This window comes from Octopus sinensis, linkage group LG11 (assembly GCF_006345805.1).
Source record: "Octopus sinensis linkage group LG11, ASM634580v1, whole genome shotgun sequence".
Classification (NCBI taxonomy): Eukaryota; Metazoa; Mollusca; class Cephalopoda; order Octopoda; family Octopodidae; genus Octopus; species Octopus sinensis.
In genome coordinates, this window is record NC_043007.1 from 1,342,317 (window position 1) to 1,352,440 (window position 10,124).

The window sequence follows — 10,124 nt, forward strand, 5'->3', positions numbered from 1 at the left end:
GGCCAGTAATTAATGGGGAGCGGGTTAAGTTGATTACATTTTATTGACTCCAAAAGGATGAAAGGCAAAGTCAACCATGGCAGAATTTGAACTCAGAACATAAAGACAAGATGAAATGCTGCTAAGCATTTTGCCAGGTGTGGTAACAATTCTGCCAGGTGTGGTAACGATTCTGCCAGGTGTGCTAACGATTCGGCTAGGTGGGGTAATGATTCTGCCAGGTGTGGTAACGATTCGGCCAGGTGTGCTAACGATTCTGCCAGTTGTGGTAACGATTCTGCCAGGTGTGCTAACAATTCTGCCAGGTGTGCTAACGATTCTGCCAGGTGTGCTAACAATTCTGCCAGGTGTGCTAACGATTCTGCCAGGTGTGCTAACGATTCTACCAGGTGTGCTAACGATTCTGTTAGGTGTGCTAACGGTTCCGCCAGCTCACCACCTTAAATACATTATGTGCATTTTGCTTATGTGCATACATGCATTAATACTCTCTTTCATTTATATACATTTGCTTATGCACAGTCATATATTTAGAGAGCTACAAAATATGTATATATAATCTCTCGTTTTTATTATACAACCTTTCATTACAGTCATTTTCCTTTTCTAATTAATATTTTCTCTTAGCATTCTGAGACTGCTCTCCTTAAAGTTCGAACTATTGTCAATCGGAATGAAAATGAAATCATCCCAGGTAAGCAGTTTTAAACACTGATCCCTTGAATTGCTCCTTGTAAATTAAATGCACACTTTTCTTGCACATATATGTGCATCTCATTGTTACTTGGTGCTAGCTTTGCAGCTGAGATTCAGACTGAACAAAAGGAAATTATTATCAATGGCTTTTACTTTGTTAATACTATCTTTCAGTCACAAATCTTGTCGGAAGCCTCTGCCCTACACACACATACACACACACACACACTCACACACACACACACACACATGCGCGTATATTTTTTTATTGTTTTACTTGTTTCAGTCATTTGACTGTGGCCATGCTGGAGCACTGCCTTTAGTCGAACAAATCAACTCCCAGGACTTATTCTTTGTAAGCCTAGTACTTATTCTATCGGTTCTCTTTAAGCCGAACTGCTAAGTTACTGGGATGTAAACACACCAATATCGGTTATCAAGTGATGATCGGGGGGACAAACACAGACACACAAATACATACATACATATATATATGATGGGCTTCTTTCAGTTTCCATCTACCAAATCCACTCATGAGGCTATAGTAGAAGACACTTGCTGAAGGTGCCATACATTGGGACTGAACCTGGAACCATGTGTGTGTACATACACACACACACAGACTCACACATCATGTGATCACATGTGATTGACCAGACTATTGGATGCTGTTAGATATTACCTGCTGCAATTTGCTTTGCATTATTTCAGCCTTTGAAATATGCCACTCTGCTGGCCAGGTGGGCAGGCCAACAGGGAGCTGGTCCATCGCAGGGTCACCCTTTTAAAGTTGAGTGAACTGCAGCTACATGATCCGCAATGGAGCCCCAGTAATCTATTACAGCACTTACCTAGCATACCTAATCGTTTAGATCACCTGTGAACTAAACCCCCATACTTTATATATATATATATATATATATATATATTGTACCACTCATACTGGTACCAATGTTAAATGCACCTGGTACACTCTGTGATGTAGTCTGTGTTAGAAAAAGGGCATCCAATCATAGAAAGCCTGCCAGAACAGACAATGGAACCTGGTGTAGCCCCTGGTCTTACCAGGTCCGGTCAAACCATCCAACCCATGCCAGCTTGGAAAATAGACATTAGATGATGATGATGTTTATGCGTCATCATCATTGTTTAGCGTCTGCTTTCCATGCTGTCATGGGTTGGACGGTTTGACTGAAAACTGGCAAGCTGGGGAGCTGCACCAGGATTCAGTCTGACTCTGGATTGGTTTCTACAGCTGGATGCCCTTCCTAACATCAACCACTCCAAGAGTGTAGTGGGTTCCTTTCATGTGTCACAAGTACAGGTGCTTCTACATGTCACCAACATGAGTGCTTTTATGTGTCACCAGCACCAGCCATAGCTATGTAGGTCTTTACCTCAATGAGGCCAAAACTGAATACATAAACAAGTGCCTGTCCAACAGTGATTGCATCATCCATACTCTCAACAATGCACCCTTAAATATGGTTTCTGATTACAAATATCTTGGGTCATACATATCATCATCTGGAAAAGACTTTCTAACTGGTCATCCTGTAATGACATGCATAAGATCTGGTCATCAAATCTAAGTAGAGACTTCAAACTTGAAATCTTCAAAGCCACAGCCGAACCAATCCTACTAAATGGCTCAGAAACCTGGACGTTATCAAAGAAGCTTGAGAGGCGGTTGGATGGAACCTACACTCGCCTCCTTATGAGAGCTCAAAATCTCTTGTGGAAGTGCCATCAACCAAAATGCAAATATATGGAAACTACCACCTGTGTCATCTCCTGTGAAAGGTAGGAGCGTCCAGTTTGCTGGACATTGTTGTAGAGCTGAAAAAGAAGTAATTTCTACTCTTCTCTGGAAGCCATCTACTCGCGATACCAGAGGGCACACACTCTCCTACCCTGATGTTATCTCCAGGGATACAGGCATCCAGCAACAGGACCTCCGTAATGCCATGATGGACTGTGAAGTCTGGCGTAGCATGGTAAATCCCATTGTCTTGACCACGGTCGAACAATGATGATGATGATAGCTATGATTTTACTTGGGGGCATCAATACAGTTTCTATCACGAGACATTGGTCAGCCTGAGGCTATAATTGAAGACATGTGTCCAAGATGCCACACGGTGAGACCAAGTCTGAAACCATAGAGTTGCCAAGCAAACTTTGTAACCTCACAACTTTACATCTTTTGAAACTTATCCAAGGTGTTTTGCGTTTTACCATTCCTTTTGCAGGTTTACAATCTGTCAGTACAGATTTGGTGCGGCCATTTATTATGGGATGTGAAACAAAGCATTCAAAGCTAGTGCAGATTGGATTGTCTTCTATACAAAAACTAATTTCTCATGAGGTTGTCGCTCAGGTAAGTTTAATGATCTTCTATTATTTTCCTTTGTTATCGCTAACATAAATTTGTTTATATGTTACCATAAGTCTTAAGAGAACCCCCTGACATGTTCTTTATTTGGAGTCAGTGGTCAGAGTGGAAAATAATACTTTTTTATACTGCTCATTCCTGATCCTTTCTCTCTCTGGCCAGGTAACCCTGTACTTCCTCTACAGCAAGGCACCTGTATCTGTCTCATTATAACCTTTACATCATCACCTCCTCCAATGCCTCTTCCCCTCTTAAAGTTTTTGTCTTGCGAGTACTTGGTGACCCTGTCAGTGCAGGTGCCACTTAAAAGAACTCAGTCCACATTGTAAAGTGGTTGGTGTTCAGAAAGGCATCCAGCTGTAAAAATCCTGATAAAACAGTCATGGAAGTCTGGTGCAGGCTTTGGCCTGGCTGGCTCTTGTGGCACCGTCCCACCCATGCTAGGGATGTTAAAAGATGATGATGATGATGACTGTAGTATGTGTGTGTTTATGTTTTACTGTTATTCCTGAGAAAAACCCGTGGCATTCTCTTTTGTGCTTTCCTATTAATTCAAATTTATGTTGTTGCTTTGCGTTTGTTTCTGTTCATTTTGAAAAGAAAGAACAGTTTAGTGAAATAACTTTGTCATTATTAAGTTGATAATTGGAACAAATTAGCATGAAATTTTGATGGAAGATTTTAATTAAAGTCAATTTATCCAAATGACTGAAACAAGTAAAAGAATCATTATATTACCTTTTAAAGATATTTCTACAGATTTTCTATAGAAATTAGAGTCAGCACTGAAAGTTGTGATGTTTTGTATATGAATATGTCCATGTAAACAATGCAATCAATGACAAATATAAGTAATTGGTGTATATCCACATTTCAGGAATTTTTGCTTCTTCATCAGTACCACATCCTCCCCAACAACCATCCACTAACATCTTACTTAAATAGCTACTGAATATAGTGGTGTAACACAATTAGACATTCCAATTTTATATATTAGCGCATAAAGATAGATTATCTCTTGCGGTACCGAGAATGGTTAATTACAACAATGTCTTTCAACAGTATTTTAATGAAAAATAAAATGTTTTTTTATTTGATCTCGATTCTAGCCTGCAGCAGAAAGCATCATTAATATGCTTTGGTTACTGATGGAGACTGGAACCGAAGAATTAAAAGTTCTACAGACAGCTCTGCTTCTTATTACCACCAATTCAGTTGTTCAACACGATCATTTAGCAAAGGTAAAAAAACTTTCTCGTTGCTTCTATAAAAGTTTTGTTGCTGATTTATTATTTACTACTAGCACTATGACCCAGCAATGGTGTATATCCATATTTCAGGAATTTTTGCTTCTTCTTCAGTACCACATCCTCCCCGGTCATACTGCTAGTGCATGCATATACAGCTGCGTGCGTGCACACATACACGAGAGTTCTGTCCAAATCTCCGACCAATCACATACAGCTAGCTGGCATTCAATTGGCGTATCAAGTTTCAGGCATTTTGATTGGGTTTTGGTTAGAAAATTCACAAAAATGTCACTTCTATTGATTTTTTAATGGCTTTGCGGGTGACTGGGGAAATGTAAAGATGTGCACGACCACCCTTGGACGGTTTTGAATGACCATAGAAAGTGCGAGCCCTCTAACTGAAAAATTGTGGATTTGTATAAAGGATATACACACACACACAGACAGACATTCTGCCGTTTATATATATAGAGATTAAGAGAGCAGGTCCATACACAGTACATACACTGTTTTAGACCTTTCTACACTGAGGTGTTACTGTAAGTGGGGCATGATTTAGTAAAATTAACATAAAGGGTACAGACATAACCATGGACATAACCAAGGGCATAGCTAGGGTAAATGGCACCCAGGACAAGTATCAAAATGGCACCCTCCACCATCACCACCGTGGAGGCGCAATGGCCCAATGGTTAGGGCAGCTGACTCGCGGTTGGAGGATCGCAGTTTCAATTCCCAGACCAAGCATTGTGTGTGTTTATTGAGCGAAAAACACCTAAAGCTCCACGAGGCTCCGGCAGGGGGTGGTGGTGATCCCTGCTGTACTCTTTCGCTCCAACTTTCTCTCACTCTTTCTTCCTGTTTCTTGTCCCCGATTTCCTACGCAACCGCTGAGCCTGGATGCACATTCATCCATCCGTCGATGGTCATGGTGTCGTGGGTTGACCTGCTTTCTCTTCTGCGGGTCTCATGGATAGCAAAGGACCACGTTTCGGACTTCTCCCATCTTGCGAGCTCTGGGACGAAGACCGTTCACTCAACAGCAACAGCAACCACCACCACCAACCAAAAGGTGGAAACTAATAAAAAAAAAAATGAATAACGAAGGAATGAAGGCGTAAGAAGGCTGTGTGGTAAGTAGCTTGCTTACGAACCACATGGTTCCGTGTTCAGCCCCACTGCGTGGAACCTTGGGCAAATGTCTTCTATGATAGCCTCGGGTTGACCAAAGCCTTGTGAGTGGATTTGGTAGATGAGATCCATCCATGCAGTAATTGTGTTATGTCCATCTCATCATTTTTTCCCAACCCTAGTGTATCTTGGACAACATGATTGAATGTGTTCTGTTTTTTTTTTTTGATGTCAAGATGATCTGAGTGATTTGAGAGATTTAGTTACTATTTCCAGCAGGTCAAGTGATCTCATAGAAGCTCTTGATTTTGGCAGAGAGATGTTTTATTGGCAATACATCAATCATTGATCAGTTGATCTCTATCTTACAATGCTGCTGTATTTTTACCAAGTCACCACCTCCCCCCTTCTGCCAACTCCCCAGATCAATAAATTAACAATGGCCTGGTGTAAATAATCAAAGGCTGGCTTGTTTAATTGGTACCTCCCATGCTGTTTGCATTCCTAATCATAGCTATTCACTACCACGTATGTTTTGTGTGTATATATGATGTAATTATATATATATATATATATATATATATATACACACACACACACACACATACACACATATATATATATATATATATATATATATACACATACATATGTGCCTGTGCATTGTATAAATTTAAGTTTCTCACTCTCTCTCTCTCTCTCTCTCTCTCTCTCTCTATATATATATATATATATATATATATATATGTATGTATGTATGTATGTCTATACCATTTAGTAACTTGTATCAACTCAAAATAGAAACATTAATAGGAAAAACGATAAACCATTGAAAAGTAAGCAAAACAAAGGAAACCCTTCTGTGATAATTGTTCTGCCTGTATTGCCTAGATACTCCCTCGACTCTCTCACTACTGTAAAAGCAGTGAACCACTAAACGGCCTGTTTGAAACTTGCAACCAAAGATGTGGAAGCAGTACTCCATTGTGGACATAGCAACAGCACTGTTCCAGATACATTTCAGTAATATCTTGATAGAAACGGCAGTCAAATCTTCCTTAAATCACATGCTTCTATCTTGAAGTAGGAAGGACATGACACATTGGACGATATATGGTAGATAATCATGATTGTTTTCGTGAACCCTAGGACTACTAAGGCTGGAGCTTAAGCTGGTTTTATGGTGTGTAAGTGATTGGATCACAACACTCCCCTCACTGGATAGGATTCCAGTCCATCGCAGAGTTAACTTCCTGGTTATTTTGGCACTAGGTCAGCAATTTCAGAGTAGTGTGTATATTGATTACATCAACTGCTACTCATTTTAATGATCCTGAAAGGAGGATAGCCAAGTCAACCTCGGAGAAGTTTAAACCCAGGGCGATGCCAGTGGCTCCCGACTGGCTCCTGTGCCAGTGGCATGTAAAAAGCACTATCCGAATGTGGTCGGTGCCAGTGCTGCCTGACTGGCTCCCATGCCAGTGACATGTAAAAAGCACCATCCAAACGTGGTCGATGCCAGGCCCACCTGACTGGCTTCTGTGCCAGTGGCATGTAAAAAAAGCACCATCTGAATATGGTCGATGCCAGTGTCGCCTGACTGGCCCCCATGCTGGTGGAATGTAAAAAGCACCAACTACACTCTTGGAGTGGTTGGCGTTAGGAAGGGCATCCAGTTGTAGTAACCTTGCCAGATGAGATTGGATCTTGGTGCAATGGATTGGAGCCTGGTCCAATGTGCTAATGGTTCTGCTAGCTCACCATCTTTTGTTTCTGATTTTGGTACAAGGCCAGCAGTCTTGAGAAGAGAAGTCAATCAATTACATCAACCCCTGGACTTGGTACCTTATTTTTTTTATGACTCACCCCAGAAGGGTTAGAGGCAAGACATGAACCCAGAAGTCAAAGAATTGGAACAAATACCGCAAAGCATTCTTTTCGGACCCTCAAGCAATGATTCTTGCAGTCCCCTAACTTCTGTTTTCTCTCTTTTGCAGGCCCTTGTGTTGTGTTTCCGACTACATTTCACCAAAGACAGTACAACCATAAATACTGCTGCAGCCACCATCAAACAACTGGTCAACGTTGTGTTTGAGAGAGTGGTCATTGAGGATAACCAGTCCACCAAAGGTGATTATCGTTTCTACTTTTACGCATTTACATGTCTTAGCCATTTGACTGTGGCACTTGTTTTTTTTTTCTGTTTTCTTTTTCTATCAGTCTCTTTTGCCAAACTGCTAAGTTGAAGGGGAGGTAAACAATCCAATATTGGTTTCCAAGCACAGTGGGACACACACACACACACAAATACAACCCAAACACACACACACACACATATATGGTTGGGAAGCAAGGTTCTTAACCACACAGCCACACCCATGCTTATTATTTTCTCCTTTTGTTGCTGCTGTTTGTTTGTTTGTTGAGCAAAGCGGTCTTTGTCCCAATAGTGGGAGAAGTCCGAACCGTGGTACTTTGCTATTCGTAAGACCCGCAGAAGAGAAAGCAGGTCAACCCCCAACACCGAGACATTGACGGATGGATGAATGCGCATCCAGGCTCAGTGGTTGTGTAGGATGTCGGGGACAAGAAACAGGGAGAAAGAGTGAGAGAATGTTGGAGCGAAAGAGTACAACAGGGGTCGCCACCACCTCCTGCCGGAGTCTCGTGGAGCTTTAGGTGTTTTCGCTCAATAAACACATGCAACGCTTGGTCTGGGAATCGAAACCACGATCCTCCAACCGTGAGTCTGCTGCCCTAACCACTGGGCCATTGCGCCTCCACTCTGTTGCTGCTGCTGCTGGTGAGTGAAACAATCGATGTTGGTAACACAACAAATACCACCCAGAACATTGTGTAAAGTGGATGGCAAACGAAGAGAGAATGCATTGGGTTCTGGGGTCCCTTTATTCAGCATCTTTAATGTTGGTACGAAAACAAGCAGAAAAAAATGCATCCAGTACACTCTAATGTGGTTGGCAATAGAATGAAAACCCAGCCATTGAAACAGAGGTGAATGACATCTTATTCTAATAGCTGGGGAAAAGATGGGGCAGCCAGCATCTGTGGCCCTTTTCAGAGTCTCTGGGATTGGTGTGAGGAAGAAGTTGGGGGACATGGCCCAGATACTTGCAACACAGAGTTTAAATGTGTGATGGATCTTGTCTATTATTAAAAGGCATCAATGATTCCTGTGATGGGCTTCCTCACAGTTTCCACCTACTTAGTTTTGTTCAGAAGACTTTGGTTAAACCATGGTTATGGTGGAAAACATTTAGCTAGGGTGCTGTCACAAACTGGGATCAAACATCATCATCATCGTTTAACGTCTGTTTTCCATGCTAGCATGGGTTGGACGGTTTGACCAGGGTCTGGGAAGCCAGGAGGATGCACCAGGCTCCAGTCTGATCTGGCAGTGTTTCTACAGCTGGATGCCCTTCCAAACATCAACCACTCCGTGAATGTAGTGGGTGAATTTTACGTGCCAACGGCACAGGGGCTAGAGGAGGCTGGCAACGGCCACGATTCATTGGTGCTTTTTACGTGCCACTGGCATGAGTTGGTGGGGTCAGTATGGTTTGAGTTGTTTCATATTGGGAGCCACTACTCCCATAGAGCGGTGCTCATATGTGTTACTTGATTTTGTTTGTATGGCTGGATGCCCTTCCTGCTGCTAACCTATACTACTGAATGCTTAGGGTGCAGTTTATTATGTGTCACCAACACTAGAGAAGTTGAATACAGTGGCCCTAGAATCCTATGCATTTTCTGTTCATTTGACAACCACTTTACAGAGCATACAGGGTGGATGTTGTGTCACTCATCAACAGCAATAACCATAACAACCAAAGTACAAATATATGGGAAATTTCCACCTGTATCATCTCTCGTGAAAGGTTGAAGAGTCCAGTTTGTTGGACATTGTTGTAGAGCTGAAAACGAGATGATTTCTACTCTTCTCCTCTGGAAGCCTTCTGCTCGTGATACCAGAGGGTGCACACTCTCCTACCCTGATGTAATCTCCAGGGATACAGGCATCCAGCAACAGGACCTCCGTAATGCCATGATGGACCGTGAAGTCTGGTGTAGCATGGTAAATTCCATTGTCTCAACCACGGTCGAACAATGATGATGATGACAACTTGTTCTAATAACTGACACAAGCCAACAAGCCAGCCTCTACATGGACACTTGTTCTGTTAGAAATAGCAGTTAGATCTTCCTCAGAATCCACCCTGGTCTCTTTATAAAAAGGACACACTAAGGTGGCGAGCTGGCAGAAATCTTAGCACGCTGGGCAAAATGCTTAGTGGTATTTCGTCTGCCACTGCATTCTGAGTTCAAATTCTGCTGAGGTCGACTTTACCTTTCATCCTTTTGGGGTCGATAAATTAAGCACCAGTGACGCACTGGGGTCGATGTAATTGACTTAATCCATTTGTCTGTACTTGTTTGTCCCTTCTATGTTTAGCCCCTTGTGGGTAGTAAAGAAATAGGTATTTTCTGCCAAGGTCGACTTTGCTTTTCGTCCTTTCGGGGTCAGTAAATTAAGTACCAGTTGCATACTGGGATTGATCTAATCAACTGGACCCCCGCCCCCCAAAAATTCCGGACCTTGTGCCTAGAGTAGAAAAGAAAAGAATAAAAAGGAC

At 42.1% G+C, this 10,124-nt stretch overlaps 1 protein-coding gene across 3 annotated transcripts in view; it reads left to right on the top strand.

Moving 5' to 3' along the window:
• The window catches only part of LOC115217025 (protein MON2 homolog), a 794,357-nt gene that overhangs the window by 25,984 nt on the left and 758,249 nt on the right, over positions 1-10,124 (top strand). For all 3 annotated transcript variants that reach the window (XM_036507025.1, XM_029786561.2, XM_036507026.1), the window contains exons 3-6: positions 628-694; positions 2,949-3,076; positions 4,201-4,332; positions 7,470-7,602. In XM_036507025.1, coding sequence (XP_036362918.1) covers positions 628-694; positions 2,949-3,076; positions 4,201-4,332; positions 7,470-7,602 — 460 coding nt within the window. The remainder of the gene's footprint in view (positions 1-627; positions 695-2,948; positions 3,077-4,200; positions 4,333-7,469; positions 7,603-10,124) is intronic.